This window comes from Haliotis cracherodii, unplaced genomic scaffold (assembly GCF_022045235.1).
Source record: "Haliotis cracherodii isolate W230 unplaced genomic scaffold, xgHalCrac1.p SCAF_17, whole genome shotgun sequence".
In the NCBI taxonomy this organism is placed as follows: Eukaryota; Metazoa; Mollusca; class Gastropoda; order Lepetellida; family Haliotidae; genus Haliotis; species Haliotis cracherodii.
This window is the reverse complement of record NW_027266272.1, coordinates 20,238,351-20,255,661: the sequence shown is the minus strand read 5'-3', so window position 1 is coordinate 20,255,661 and position 17,311 is coordinate 20,238,351. Positions and strand designations below refer to the sequence as shown.

The 17,311-nt window shown below is 38.7% G+C and overlaps 1 protein-coding gene and 1 pseudogene across 1 annotated transcript in view; one reads left to right on the top strand and one right to left on the bottom strand.

Moving 5' to 3' along the window:
- Nucleotides 1–17,311, top strand: part of LOC139464514 (microfibril-associated glycoprotein 4-like) — a 34,020-nt gene that overhangs the window by 15,375 nt on the left and 1,334 nt on the right. The window contains exons 2-3 of the mRNA XM_071246042.1: nt 8,774–8,907; nt 9,786–9,882. Coding sequence (XP_071102143.1) covers nt 8,774–8,907; nt 9,786–9,882 — 231 coding nt within the window. The remainder of the gene's footprint in view (nt 1–8,773; nt 8,908–9,785; nt 9,883–17,311) is intronic.
- On the bottom strand, nt 6,888–8,535 carry LOC139465077 (putative nuclease HARBI1; annotated as a pseudogene).

Here is a 17,311-nt window from a genome sequence, read left to right as displayed (position 1 = left end):
ATATAGTGTCCATGGCAACAATTTTCAAAATGGCCGCCATTCGGAACATGTATGCTATCAAACATGATAACATGGTCATATTAAATGAACTTTTGAACTTTAATTTCACTTTCAGTGGAGACTTTACATGATATTAAGAACAAAAGGAGAAATGTCAAATTAAATACATAAATTACGTGAAAATCAAAATGTCAACTGTTTCCTGTCAAAGTTTGCTTCCTGACAAAGTCTTGTGATCCTTCATGTATAGTTTGTTTGTTTGTTTGTTGTTTAACGCCGCACTCAGCAATAGTCCAGCTATATGACGGCGGTCTGTAAATAATCGAGTCTGGACCAGACAATCCAGTGATTGATATCATGAGCATCGATCCACGCAATTGGGATCGATGACATGTATCAACCAAGTCAGCGAGCCTGACCACCCGATCCTGTTAGTCGCCTTTTACGACAAGCATAGTTGCCTTTTTCGGCAAGTATGGGTTGCTGAAGACTCATTCTACCCCGGAATCTTCACGGGTCTCCTTCATGTACATGTATGATGACACCCGTGAAGATACTGGGTAGAATGTCTTCAGCAACCAACCAACCATGCTTGCCGTAAGAGGCGACAAAAGGAATCGGGTAAACAGGCTCGCTGACTTGGTTGATGCGACGCGGTCGGGTAGCCAAGTGGTTACCCAGCAGGCATTACAACGTTGAAACAATGTTGAAACGTCACTCTTCAACGTTGAAACAACGTTGCAATTATTTCATATGAAAATTGAACAGACGTTGACACTTCAACGTTATTTCAACGTAGCTTCAACGTTGTGTCAACGTTGATGTATCAGAGGACAGCATCAGCTCAAGAAGTGGTGGCCTCCCTGATATTTGAGATCAGTGAAATATTCTAGACGGTCATAATACACCAAAAAATCGAACCATTTTGTTTTAGTTAAACAATAAATAAGCTAGGCTATAGCTAGCTTTATTAGGGTGTTAACCAATTTCACTAAGCTCAAAGAAGTGGAGGGAAAACTAATACTGTAAATCTGGAAATTGATGCGTCTCCAATATAATACGACTGCTGACCCCTAACCAGAAATGCGACTCAATATCAATGCCAAGTTCACTGATTGGTATGCGGAGAAGGCGTCAACAAGCCTGCCACTTGACCTCAGCCGTAATAACACACCGGCTGCCCATTGTGTAATTCCTATTCTTTGAATGACATTGTTAAATACTTATATCTGATGCAGATGACGAATAAACAACAAAGATACATTTTATTCCAAAATTGTATTCAAAGATAATAAAAAAAACACACTTAATTTCAACTATCACAGATACATTTCCTTTTAGATTCCATTTCATGTGTACACAGTATCCTAAGATCTATACTAGTATATGTGTGTGGTGGTAGCAAACCCAAAGATATGATTTTAATAAGTTTGAACAATAGGTGTTATGTATAGAGTACGCTTTATATGAGTGATGGTTTAATTTCTCTCATATCGTTACATAAAAAATATTATTATAATTACTTTTTACCTTTAATCACCACACACAAAGTGGTAGATGAAAACGCAGTCTTCGTTTTCTTTCCCTTCATGTTCATCTTGGACGTGAGCGAGTTTGTCATCATTCTGAAAAATAACAAGTAACATATCTGAGGATGCAAATTTAACCTCATTAAAATCAGATCTTCGTTTTCGCTACCGCTAAACAAAGATATGAGGACATCCCATTACGGGTCACGTCAGAACGACCTCTCGCGAACTTTGACCGATCAATGAAATGACTGCCAAGAAATCGACATTAGCCAATCAGAAGGCAGCTTTCTCGAGCTTTACGACACTAGTTTTAAACTGGCGACTACATTCTGGAATTGCTTACAGATGGCCTTGATTGTATGGATAAGTCACGTGACTGTCGTTCGGAATACTCTGTCAAATATTTCGAGGTTGCATGATCAGAAAACACATTCCGTCTGTCACTTTCATGATCTGGTAAGCGACGCTCTGATTAGTTGGATGAAAGGTCGTTCTCACATGACCCGTCATGGGATGTCCTCAGATCTTTGTTTAGCTATAGTGAGAACTAAGTTCTGATTTTAATGAGATTGATGCAAATTCAAAGTATAGATCTATGTTCTTGAGGTACATATATAAATATTGACCAACTGATTAATTATTTGTGTGTGGATTAACACCACTTCCTTATTATAAACATTCCACTTATCTTACAATAAGGCAATAAAAGTATATACCTTACCACATTTTCAGGACTCAAAAAACTTGATCACTACCACTACTTGTACCAGTCTATATGGATCCATGGACCTGAGTTCTACCTACTGAGCTACTGTAACCTTTCACCAATTTCATTCTATTTTACCTTAGCATAGCCTTTTTCACATGGTCATTAACATTCGCCCCGCCAATCCTTCTTAGGTAATTTTTCTGTAAAAAGAACATTTGAACTTTTTATGTGGTATGAAAATCATTATATAAGTATATTATTCAACCAAAACTTATGGCATCGTACTGTTTACTTTTGTTTCCAAGCAATTCATAACAAAACAACATTCTAATCTTACAATGTAATAACAGTACCATAACCTCAAATTGACTTGAACAAGCTTGCTTGATATTCGTCCTCTCTCAGTCTCCCCTCGAGAGTATCCAACTCATCCAGTGTATTGAGTTGCTCAATAGAGCTTACTGATACTGTGTCTGCAAGTCCTGTTGAGTCCTTATTCTGTTTCATTAGGTCCCTATTTCCGTCAAAAGATAGAGAACCCTTCTCTGGAATCCTGTGAAAAAGAAATAAATACATAACAATAAAAGATAGTTTGTTGTAGACATAGATTGTAACAGGTATAGATTCCTTTGGTGTAACTCAGAAAGTAGCACAATATTTCAAGCAAATTGCAATGCCATAAACACCCTAATTATTATAAGTTTATCTGAGCGAGTATGTCTGTAGGCGCATGGTTTTAACATCAAAGTTGCCTTGACAACAGTTCTGAAAATGTATAATTAAACAATCAATCAACTTAATTAAAACAAAAACACATCACATTTAAGGTGCTGACAGAACAAACTGGAAATGATAATACCTATGGGTAAATTAAATCTTACTTTCTTCGGACATGGTTATAACTGCTTTTAGTTTTCTCCTTTTTCCATCTCTTCTCGGGGATGGTTTCAGCTGTGGTAAGGGAGAATGTCTCCTCGAGATGTGGTGATGGGGAAAGTGGAAGGCTTGACAAACATTCCCAACTATATGTACTGGGTGGCCTTTCTTCATCAGAACATATGGGTGATGGTTCATCAGGGAAAGGTGGTATATTATCTGTAAACAAAATAAAATTTCTTTATCAGATCATTACTGATGTCAATGGTGGAAATACATAATCTTGTAAATTTGCAAAATACAAATGTTTAGTATATAAAACCCACAAAGTAAACTTATTTTAAATACCTTACATGACATGCTAGTTTGAAATACGCAAGCACAAAAAAGGGTATTTTTGCAGACACATGCTCAAATACGAGCTTCGTCCTATAATAAATACTATGTTAGAAACAAACATTTTTAGTCCACTACACCTTATGGTACCCAAACTATTGGGCAATTTGGCAAGGACTATAGGACTAATGCCAATTTCTAATGCTGAAGTACTAATTTAATCCACACTGCAAACCAAATCCTGTCTACAAATTATATGTTCACAGTTTGATTACAGATATAAAAACTGCTTCAATAAAATATATATTTCTTAGCCCTACCTGAACTACAACTTGGCGTTGCGTGTTTTGACACCGTCGATTTGTTGTCAGCCACAGCTGCTGCTCCAGTGTTGACACAGGAGTCTTCAACCGGATCTACTTCCAAATAAATAAAAGGAATTCCACTAAAATTTCATTGTAATCCCTAAATAAACCAGGTATGTGAATCAAGATATGCTTAATATCGCAGCAGCATTATAATTTAAAGAGTTATTAATAGCAATATTTGTACTATGAGCAGGCAAAAGATGAAAAAGTTCTGTTAGTGTACAGAAGCAACAGTGTTATTAAAAGTAATTTCAATTGATAGTAAAAATATTATGCATTTCATACTTCTTTAATGTCGACTTAAACTGAAGATCAATAACATAAAAAAAAACAACCTAAAAATGCTTAAATTTATAATGAGTGTAAAGACGCAAATCAACAAATAATTAGTCTCTTCACTGAGATCTGTATATGCATACCTGTGACAAAATCCAACATCACTTTTTTCTTGGGCAATCTTTTTACAGGTGGATGACCTAGGTGCTCATTGTCTGAAGAGGTCTCCACTATAGTTGTGAAATCAAAGTCTTGCATTCCCTCTTTAAGTCTATGTGAAAAGCACACATCTAATACTTCAAAAACAAAAATAACAATAACATATAACAGCTGCAATGTATGATGTGAGATACATTGATTTATGAAGATGAAAGATATATTGTTTGATTACATTATACGTATTGACATACTTGAGTGCTTAGCCATATGTATCATACCATTGCCTTCCTGTATAGTGCATCCCTAATGATTTAGGAATAATTAAACAGTTATTTGCTTACCAGATGAACATTTGACCTTCACTAGGTTGAATGTAAGCCATTTCTCCGTCGGACATCGCATCTCCTTCATGGCTTGCCGTTAAAGGCGACTATGCAATAAAAGTATATACCTTACCACATTTTCAGGACTCAAAAAACTTGATCACTACCACTACTTGTACGAGTGACCCGTCAAGATTCCGGGTTAGAAAAGGTCTTCAGCAACCCATGCTTGCCGTAAAAGGTGACTGCTTGTCGTAAAAGGCGACTAACGGGATCGGGTAGTCAGGCTCGCTGACTTGGTTCAGGCACTTCATCGATCCCAATTGCGTGGATCGATGCTCATAATTTTAATCACTGGATTGTCTCGTCCAGACTCGATTATTTACAGACCGCCGTCATATATAGCTGTAATATTGCTGAGTGCGGCGTTAAACAACAACCAACCAACCAACCATCTTTTCTACGTTCTTTCCTTGGGTCCGAGCAAGCCCACTATATAATTTATGTCATTTTTTTATATCTGATAATGAAGTAGTACTTTTTAACACAAAACCATATATTATTGAGATACCATAATTATTCCTTGGTCCCAAGAATCCTATAATAGATTGTTAACTTTACTTGATTATCATTAGTACAGATGTCGGTTGGAAGTGCTGATCCCTACTCGACACTATTTGCCCTGTTAATCCCTAATCCACAATGAGTTGAACTGTTGTTATAGAGTAACGAGATAAAGTAAACATTGGGCGTGTTCTGCACGGGTACCGTTTCACAAAGCAGTCGTAAATTTACACGCTCGTAGATTTGACGCCATTTTTACGCAATGTTTACGTTTAAGACTGTTTCACAAAGCTACTCTAAAACTGGCATAACATCGGCCAACTTACACGCGCCCTTAGAAAAATTACGACTGGAGCCCTTTCCCTTTGTGGGGTAGGAAAATCCACACTAGAGTTGTCTACCGTGGCAGGTGCTCTGAGCAGACAACGAAGCGCAGTAAAATGGAGGACATTTACGTCAAGAAATCAAGAAAAAAGAAACTTTTCGGGCACAGAAGTCGAAATTCTCACTGAAGAAGTTGGCAGCAATTCCGATATGTTTTTTTCACCGTTTTCGTCCTGCATCACCAACAATCGAAAGAAGAAGATTGGGAGGACATTCTGACAAAGTGAGTGCAATTTTCTCCGGCATTGTTTGTTGTTTAACGCCGCACTCAGCAATATGCCAGCTGTATGACGGCGGTCTGTAAATAATCGAGTCTCGACCAGACAATCCAGTGACTGACATCATGGACATCGATCAAAGCAATTGGGATCGATGACATGCATCAACCAAGTCAGCGAGCCTGACCACCCGATCCCGTTAGTCGCCTTTTATTACGACAAACATAGTCACCTTTTACGGCAAGCATGGGTTGCTGAAGACCTATTCTACCCCGGAAACCTTACGGGTTATATATATGAATATGTGAACAGAACAAAGTTGAAAATACCACATATTAAATAATAAGTGCAATCAGTGACTTCTTCAACATGTCAGAAGCTCGAATATCGTAACATTCTGTCCAGTATAGAAAAATCAGGTAATAATTATCGATATAACACAATACATTACTGATAATGATGCTCTGGGTCAAGTTGGGGCGAGTAGATTCAAAGGTGTTTGGCACTTGGCACAGTAAGTCACGTCGAAATTGATTAATGCATTTTTTTATATGAATGTAGGAATTTATCCAGGATTCCATTTAATTGCCCTTGGCAGTCAAATCGAATGCAATAATGTAAAAAAGACATATCTTCCTTTTTATAGGTCAGGGTTAAGTCAAGTTATGACTTTGTTAACATTATGGAGGATCTGTTTTATTCAAAGGTATTTAAATTTTAGATTTGCTGCATGATTGTGGCTGTATATCAACCTGTGAGTTTTAGATAAATCCCTAAAATACACAAGACTGCAATATTGATTTAGACAATGTTTTAATACAGGAGCAGATCCAGTTGGTGAAGCAATACGGCAATTAACAGCTGTGCAGGGCCAAATTCTCTTGACTGAGAACAGAAGACTGGAAATTGAGGAGGAGAAGCATCTCAGGGAATTTGTTTCTCCACTTAATGGCCAAAATGTATCCCCGATAATAAAATCCTTTTGATCATGACAAAACCTGTGTAGAATGTGTTTTTTTAATAATATGAAATCTTTTAAGTTATAACTGTCTAGTAATACAGAATAGAAAGTAACTTACATCTCATGATTAATACCCTTGTGCTTACTATAAATGATGAAAACAATAGCATAAGGCTGTAATTTAAGTGAACTTGTGCAAAATTAATTGATATCTTGCTGACAGTCCATCACAACCAGTCATTGTTGCTGGAAAGTCAGCTGGGCGTGGCAACTCTGTGGCAGTTCCCTCTCCTCTGAGTAGCTCAACGCCCTGCATGGGTTGGTTGGTTAGTTGGTTGGTTTGTTGTTTAACGCCACACTCAGCAATATTCCAGCTATATGACGGCGGTCTGTAAATAATCGAGTCTGGACCAGACAATCCAGTGATTAATATCATGAGCATCGATCCACGCAATTGGAATCGATGACATGCATCAACCAAGTCAGCGAGCCTGACCACCCGATCCCGTTAGTCGCCTTTTACGACATTATAGTCACCTTTTACGGCAAGCATAGGTTGCTGAAGACCTATTCTACCACGGAATCTTCACGGGTCCCCTGCATGGGGAAGTGGTAGTCTTTCATTGATGCACATGTTATGCAACAAGAAGCAAGCCCGGACAACACACAAACTCCTTTCTGGGGTGAATAGTAAGACACCAGTTGTCTTGTGAAGGCATCTGTAAATGTGATGAAACACATTTTCTGTATTATAAGTTATTTTTACCCACTTCTTCACAGACCCCTGTTAGACAGGTTGCGAGTTTTTTCAAAATTGAATTGATAATGTCTTTTAACAATTTTCTTTTTTCAGTGGAGCAGTTTTGGTAATACTACACCGACTAAAAAAGCTTAATTTGAGATTAGAAGTAACTCCTTTTTATATTTTTTCAAGTGAGCAAGAATGATACCATGGATAGATAATATTAAATTTTTCCTCTTGTAACTGTACCTTCAGTATTTTCCTTGCCCTAATATTACCAAAAATAACTATTTCATTTACAATAACTTCTCGGTTACATACACCAACTTACTTGGTTGGTTGTTTAACACGGCACTCAGCAATATTACAGCTATATGACGGCGGTCTGTAAATAATCGAGTCTGGACCAGACAATCCAGTGATTGATATCACGAGCATCGATCCACGCAAATGGGATCGATGACATGCATCAACCAAGTCAGCGAGCCTGACCACCCGATCCCGTTAGTCGCCTTTTACGACAAGCATAGTCGCCTTTTACGGCAAGCATGGGTTGCTGAAGACCTATTCTAACCCGGAATCTTCACGGCTAACAGTTACCAACTTACTGTTGCCACTTAAAACCGTAACTAAATCTTGACTTGCACAAGCCAAATACTCTTTCTATGCTTTCTTGATATGCATGACATCTATTTCTCCTGTCCTTCCGAGCTGGGATTGAACACAGGGGTCGGCAGCCATGGTCTGCAGGCATATCTGAAACATGAGTTATAAGGATAACACTACATCCAGACAGGCCATCAAAATGTTATCAATATTATATTCAGTACTGTTTTGTGAGATTTGTTTATCACACATAGTAAATTTCAACAGTATTTACCAAATATAAGTGAAGTTAAGGTATATATTTTGTAGCTGTAGCCATCCATCTGTATTTTCAACGTACTGACCAAGGGCAGAGTTATTCCAAACGTAACTGTCATGGACAGAGCCAGGCCACTTGAACACACAGTTTGTAAATCTGAGAGAAAAATATACCAATTTATATCAATATATGTACAACAATAATCCAATACTGAAAATGCATATGTCTATCGATATTTGATGGTTATGGTTGATGGTTATTGTTTGTTTGTTGTTTCACTGGATTGTCTGGTCCAGACTCAATTATTTACAGACGGCCGTCACATTGCTGGAATATTGCTGAGTGCGGCGCTAAACAACTAACAAACAAACGTTCCCTTCCGTTAAGATGATACTTTAGTGTAAATGTAGTGGCATAAAAATAAAAAACTTCTCATTTAGATTTTTAAACTGTGTTTCAGAAAGAAAGGATTGCGCGGACATTTTGGCCCAGGATCCGTCATCTGCCGATGGCATCTACGTTGTAAACCCCAATGATGGCCAGGGACCGATCCGGGTGTACTGTGACATGACCACTGATGGCGGCGGGTGGACGGTCAGTACACAGATAACTGAAAGTAGAAAGTCTATGCAAAGATGTTAGTGCCAATACATATGCGGAACTATAGGGGGATGCAAGGAAAGCTTACGCTTTTCGCAGACACCTTAACTGTGGCATCACTGATTTTCAGTGATACATTCGTACAAATTTCACCTTAATCACTGGATTGTCTGGTCCAGACCCGATTATTTACAGAACGCCGTCATATAGCTGGAATACTGCTGGGTGCGGCGTTAATCAACAAACCAATCCACTTTGCCATTTACACTAAGAATATCCGATTCGACGATTATTTACAGACCACGTAGCTTGAATATTAAACAACAAACAAAATAAGATCAAATAGTCTTCAGATCTACACATGCGTTCACACAATATATCCTGCTTTAGGGCTGGATGACGTGAAATGGGTGTTAAGTGTTCGCGTTCAGAATTATTTAATTTTATCAACGTGTGGCTGCTTGTACTAGACTAGCTTTATATTGCTAGCCCGCTGAGAAGCCATGCCGCTGTTATTAATGATTGTTTTTTGGTGTCCACACAATTAATTGGGACCGATGACATCCATGAACCAAGTCAGCGAGCCTGACCACCCGATCCCGTTTGTGGCCTCTTACGACAAGCATAACCTTTCAAGGCAAGCATGGGTTGTAATGAACACGGGTATGGTGCTGACAAACCTAGAATAATAATCGGGGCGAACCAGGACTCTACCCCAAAACATAAGTTTCTGGCATACCCAAGGGACGCCACTCTGCACAGCAAATTGTGGCACCTTGACACGACTGGCCAAACCATGCATGTAAAACGTAACAGATTTCTGTAATGTTTTTCACCCACTTGTGATTAGCCATGCTTTTGTGTGTATTCAGGTGTTCCAGAGAAGGATAGATGGTTCAGTTGACTTTTACCGGAACTGGGCGACCTACAAGTCTGGGTTCGGATCTCCTGGAAGCGAGTTTTGGATTGGTAAGATGATGCTATTGGTGTATTGACATATGAGATAGTTCTGGATACAACTTTAAAATTACACTATCATAAAAAGATCCAAATCAATACTTACAAAGTCAAATTCTGGGTTTGAAGGTTGGTTTGTTGTTTTATGCCGCACTCAGCAATATTCCAGCTATATGACGGTGATCTGTAAAATAAATCGAGTCTGGACCAGACAATCCAGTAATCCACGCAATTGTGATCGATGACATGCATCAACCAAGTCAGCGAGCCTGACCACGCGATCCCGTTAGTCGCCTTTTGCGGCAAGCATAGGTTGTTGAAGACCTATTCTATCCCGGATTTCCGAAGTCAGGAGGGGCTCCATTGGGATTCAAGGGCTGGTTAGGCCCAATGGAATTGCTTGTAAGATCCATCTGAATGTTTTGATCAGACAGATGACCCAGGTGTATGAAACTCCCAAAACGTAATGGTACATTCAACTCTAGTCATGTTTCATAGTTTATGGCAGTGTTCAAATAGTAAGTAGGGCACTCACCTACAGTTTTCAAACATTTCCATATTGACAAACCATCATTTTGTTCTTCCTGGCATCAGTATTAAAAATCAGAAATACCATTAATTGCAGATTTAAAAGTGAGTGAGTGAGTATGGCTTTACGCCGCTTTTAGGAATATTACAGCAATATTGTACCCATGTCGGGAATCGAACCCGGGTTGTCGGCGTGACGAGCGAACGCTTTAACCACGAGGCTACCCGACCGCCCACAGATTTAATAGATATTAGATAGGGTATTCTTTGGCACAAATATATACAGCAGCGTTGTTTCTGATCATTTAGACCCCTTATAGTCTTAAACTGAGCGTTATAGAACACTCTGGGATAGGTGAGAGAGTTTAACTGCATGCTCGTTCGAGAATATCATCGCTTTGACCCATCCTAGTGAACAAAACGAAGAAATCCAAACTATCGTAGTATCGACTCCATCCGTGTCTACACATTCGTCACCACTCGCTCCTTTCCGTAACCTACAAGAAGACTCGTCCCCCTATCGTTGAATGTTATGTGCGAAAATACGACAAACCAATCAGAATGCGCGTATGGTTTCAAGTACTTCGTCAAAGAATCCCTCAGAAATAATTTTTGATTTTACATATGTCTTGCATCTAAAAATATACCCAAGAAACAGTTAAATGTGTTCAGTCATACTGTATAATTCTGCACGTCCCGATGTGCTTTAAATTGCATCTGAAATATATATAATATTTGGGGGAATATATGGGAACCATTACGCAACGAATTGACAATTGTTTTAGGTATGCCCGTTTGCGCTAAGACGGAACCCGGTCGCAAAAATGGCCACGAGAGGGGCACGAGTCGCTATTCGGCTTGTCCCGGAATAACACGAGTTGGTCACGAATGGTGTCTACAGTGACAGTTTCAGTCTTCAGCAATCTGACAATTTACCTTATTATCTATATGACGCATCTTTATAATCCCCTTTCAATTATCAGCCAATTGATCAATGATGTAACCGCCACCGGTTCATCTACAACTTCGGAAATATCTCCCGTCACGTTTATCGTGTCAGCCATTTTGACGTCTTGTACTTGATGTAAACGTATTACGACGCGCTGTCATTCTGACTGATTTACTGAAGTAGTTCTCAACACATCTTTCTCACCCAACGATGATATTGTTTTGAGTACATTTGTTGTAAACAAACTACACGAGATATTCCTGTTGTGCAAGGTGAGCATACATACGCTCACATCACCTCTCTTTTTCGGCGATACAGCTGGTTGTTGCATGGCTGGCAGTGTAAACATGAAATAATAAATAAAATTGTCTTTAGATCTGGACCTACATCCTTCGAGGTAAAAATGGTGATATAAAAAATCATAAGAATTTCTAGTCCATGTAACGAGCCTGACCACCCGATCCCGTTAGTAGCCTTTTACGACAAGCATAGTCGCCTTTTACGGCAAGCATGGGTTGCTGAAGACCTATTCTACCCCGGATATCTTCACTGGTCGAAGGCGAGTGGTATAAAACCTAACGAGGGGCGCGAGCCACGAGCCGGCGGAGAGTGATATATAACCAACCTGTCGAGGGACTCATAAACCCCCATGTACCCCGGGTGATACTGCTACAACGAACTTATCTTACCGACATGTTTTAATATGACCCTGTAAAAGAGTTAACACAAATTCAAAATTGATAGAAAACAGCTGTTCGATTGAGAATAGGTTACCTAGTGCTTCGTCTCGTGACTCGAAAAAAGTGCGGCTTTTTGCTTGGAAGCAGGGTATAAGGGATTTATTCTGCCTCTCAGAAGTCCACGTTCAGCCTGTCTTGCTCGTGGCGGGGTATAAGGTATTCATTCCCCCGCTGAGAAATATATTTCCCTCAAAGGAGTTACACATAGTATTTAATCAAGATCACGTGGACCAATCAGATATCAATCTGACATGGAGGTATGATAAGACTATATTTAACATTATGTTCCAAATTATTAAGTTGCGTAATATGCAAAGTGTTTCTGCCACACATCTGAATTACATCATTTCTATATGTGATACAATTATCAGTTAATCGACATATTGAGGGAATGAATATTACCATGGTTACATGTGGGTGTCATAAACAAACGTTAAAGATTCACTAAAGTTCTTCTCATTCATGGCTCACTGCCAATTACCCCAGGTCTTACTAGTCCGTGGAAGTTACTTTCAGAACCTGAAAACATTTATTCCGCGACCGGCTCTATAAACGGTGAAGTACATTGATCTGCTGAAAAGACACTTTTAAAACCGTCACATGTTTAATATTGTTGTGGTTTTTTTTGTATATGTTATACACATAAAGATGTCTAAACACACAAAAACGAAACTAATTACCTGGAGATGCAATATAACATATTGAATATACACTTAACTGCTATTACGCAGGAAACTTGGTAAATGATTTATCTGCATTGCCGAAGCGACCCAACTAAGTGTAATTGATTAAAAGACCAGGTTCTTCGGTACAAAATTTTTACCATTTTATTTTTGTCTTTTCTTATGTTTTTATCCATTGAAAACATTCTTTAACATTGTTATACTGAGTTTCCAGTGTCAAAGTAGTTTTATTCAGTTTGGCATTTAATGATTCTATGGTAACTATTTTTATACCAGAGATTTGGATTCGAATTTCTGATACAGAAATTGTTGGTGGTGTACTAACGACTAATCTTCTCAAATGTCGTTTTTGTTATCCCTGCGACACTTTCAGAAGGTGTCGGTGGATTCGTTAAAACACATTACAGGTATGAATTCGAAACGACACTTTCAGAAGGTGTCGGTGGATTCGTTAAAAAAACATTACAGGTATGAATTCGAAACAATCATAATCAGGAAATATGTATGCTCACTTTTTTCAATGTCTTCCTTTTATGGACTGTAAAATAAGTTTAATTGGTTTTGATGTTGATTTTATGACACCCCAATAGCAAGCAACTACGAGCTTTGTATTCTCAGAATAAACTCAACGTGGTTTAAACGATCTTTGCTTCCACATGTGTATAAACAAACGTTTGTTGGAGAGGATCGGTAAACGGGCAACCCCGGCCCATGTCGCAAAACATGTATCACTATCACAAAGGCTGCGTGCATTACATTATCACAATGCACAACCTTCAGACGAGATGTATATATCAATAGAGGAATCGATTTGACACCAGTATGCACACTAACGTTACAAAGTGACTGTGCTTCATCTACAGTTAAAAAATATATCTAATCTGAAATTTAAAAATGCATCTTGCACTTAACAAGTATGTGTTGTGAAAAGTCGCGGTTATCGACTTCTTGACTTTTGTAAACACACTGGAAGGACAATATGCAATGGTCGGCTTTTTTATTCTCCCACTGCAAATAACTTTTGTTTTAACAACTTAAAACAGACAAATTTATTTGGAATCAGAAAAGCACATTTTTCATTTCAAATTATATGTAGCACTATATCAGATGAATTTAGTGACAATTTCCTTGAAGTGAGCAATAATGATCAGGGAATATATACTGCTTTCCAAGACGTTTTGTTTAATTGTGCCAGTATATTTAAGACAAACTTTATCATAAAGCACAATACTCGTGTATCAATAAATTCACTAAGCTGGTTTCATAAGGACTGCAAGGACGGGTGTCACGGAGCTGTGCTCCAATGATCAGGGATGTCAGAAAATAAGAATAAAAGAATAATGAAAACGGCAAGAATGGGTTGCTGCATACCTATTCTTCACGGGTCTATATAAATTATGGACTTCCAATATCAGGGGAAAGCTAATTCGTTTGTTAAGAAATATGTTAAGTCTTGTATCTCATTAAATGATTGGATTGGTTTGGATTGTTGTTTAACGCCGCACTCACCAATAGTCCTGCTTTATGACGGCGGTCTGTAAATAATCGAGTCTGGGCCAGACAATCCAGTGATTAATATCATGAGAATCGATCCACGCAATTGGGATCGATGACATGCATCAAAACCAAGTCAGCGAGCCTGACCACCCGATCCCGTTAGTCGCCTTTTACGGCAATCATGGGTTGCTGAAGACCTATTCTACCCCGGAATCTTCACGGGTCCTCATTGAATGTAGGCTTTACTGATCATTTTTATTGTATGTTTGGTGTCCGCCATTTCTCTTCACTTTGTACATAAATATTATTGTTGACTTCATGGGAATGGATGGCCATAGATGTATAGAGATAGGTATTTTACAATTATTTATGTTACTTTTTGCCGACGACATTTTTGATAGTACAGTAGTAGGTTTGCAGAGGAGGTTGGATAGGTTATCTTAATATTGAAATAAATGGCAGTTAAAGTAAATGTGGAAAAGACGAAAGTAATGGTATTTAGAAAGGCACGTAGACTGAGGAAATATGAAAAAGTTTATTTTGATAGAGACGATTAGACATCGTATCTACATATAAATATTTAGGTATCATTTCGTCAAGCTCAGGTTTGTTACCCAGGCTGTTTTCTCTGATTAGGCTTTGAAGATTATCAGAATATGCAAAACGTAAGAAATTTTATTGCACATATTTGATGTCAAAGTTTTGCCAGTTTTAATGTATGGCTCTGAAGTTTTGGGCTTTCATGACCCGTGAAGATTCCGGGGTAGAATAGGTCTTCAGCAACCCATGCTTGCCGTAAAAGGTGACTATGCTTGTCGTAACAGGCGACTAAAGGGATCGGGTGGTCAGGCTCGCTGACTTGGTTGATGCGTGTCATCGATCCCAACTGCCTTTTACGGCATCAAACAACAAACCAACCAACCTGTTTTACAATGACCTACGTAACGACCTGCTTCCTAGATATTATAGTGCATAGTAGCAATATAGCACAAAGTGAAAACAATCAATGTTATCAAACAGTAAATATGTTATCAATTTCTTGGCCAAATATGAGTTTAGACATGTAGCTCTAAAAAAACATGTCAACTATGTATAGGTAAGACCACGAGGACCCAGTGTCTAATCCTTGAAATGGTTAATTAAACCACGGGGCGCGCAGCGCCGTGTCGTTTAATCAACCATTTCAAGGACATTTCTAACATACTTAAACCATGTCCAACATTTATGGCACCTAAAATGCTTAAAAAACATTGTTTTGTAAAAGGTATTTTGAAAGATATTCAGGGACTCTATGCTCAACTGTGAGAACACGGTGTGAGTCGGTCCTTGCGTGAGGCACGTGAAATGTGTTCCCCGAGCCTTTCGCACGTGCACCTCGCCGATTTGGATTATGAAATGCATGTCCCAGGGCACGTATACCATTCATTATGGACCAACTCGAGCACATTTATCAATCAACTAAATATTACTTGCCCATGTTTATGGGCCTGTTATGAGCAAATATAAGCCCTCTTCGAGATAATAGTAATTATTTCTTTTCTATCTGTTTGTTTCGTTGAGCGAAAAGGTACAAAATCAGAAGTACTGTACAAATACTAAAATGCACATTTCGCAATTGGTACTGATATTTAGTTGTTAATTTCATGCCCTTTCTACTATGTCGCCGTGGCTGAAGGCTACATTCGTTTGCTTTCAGTGCGGACTTTACGGGTTCGAATCCCGCTGGCGACAAATGTTTTTCATTCAATTGTTCTTTCATCAAGACAAATGGTAGCTGAAAAAAAAGTTCCGCCGTCATTGCCAAGTGGTGTTTAACTAACAATTCAGTTAATTAGACAACGGTCAAACACAAAGGAGCCATGGTGTAAATTCCGTTAATATGTGATGCTGGTGTGATTGTACGACGCATCGTTTGTAGATACTCTTACATGTCCTGGAAATGGGCCGATGGACCCTATACGGAAATAAACACTTTCTCACAATATATTCATAAACACGTATCCTTGACTTTGAAGTCGTGATTCACAATTTGCACGTGCATTGATAATACATGGTGCACATGCCAATTTGCACGATCCACGCAATTGGGGTGAGAGAGTGAATTAATATTTAAAGTCACATCGGCAATATTTCAGCCATATCGTGACTTGAGCAAGTTAAACATTTATTATCACCCGCCCAACAAAGTTGCCGGGGGATATAGAAACAGGCTCCGTCCGTCCGTCACGTTTCGTTTCCGGAGCATAACTCAGAAACCGTTCAATATTTTTTCATCTAACTTTGCAGGTCTGTCAGGTACACGTTGAACTGGTGCCTTTTGCTATTTAGAAATTTTAGAAATTTTTATTTTTTACGTTTCCATGGCAACAAGATGGACTTAGGTTCTGTGAGGGTAGGGTTCGTTTCTGGAGCATAACTCATAAACCGTTCAATATTTTTTAATGAAACTTTGCAAGTTTGTCAGGTAAATGCTGAACTGGTGTCTTTTGCTATTTAGATATTTTAGAAATTTTTATGTTTAACGTTTCCATGGCAACAAGATGGACTTAGGTTCCAAACTCTTCTTTTCAATTTCCATGACAAGTTCCACCTTGGTTAAAAAAGGTTAGGGTTTGTTTAGATTTAATTATGTCATAAATTCTGCAACAGGGGCGGGGGATATGGCCACGTTAGTGGCAAACAACTAGCGATATATCACAGATTATTATTGTGATACGATGACATACATCAACCAAGTCTGCGAGCCTGACCATCCGATCCCGTTAGTCGCCTTTTACGACAAGCATGGGTTGCTCATTAAAACACTGTTGTGTAACCGTAATAGCGCTACCAAATGCCTCTGTTTGCTAAGTGTTGTGCTATGGGGTGGTATCTAATTCATGGGATAATGCTACTCATCATTATTGAAGACAATTTGAATGGCATACGCTACTGGAACGATATCGTCCGATATCAGGGGGTTTTTTTACCCTTGCGCAAATGCGGGTACTTAACGTAAAGTTGCAGCAGGATAACGCCAGCCCACATGTTGTTGTTTTTTGTTT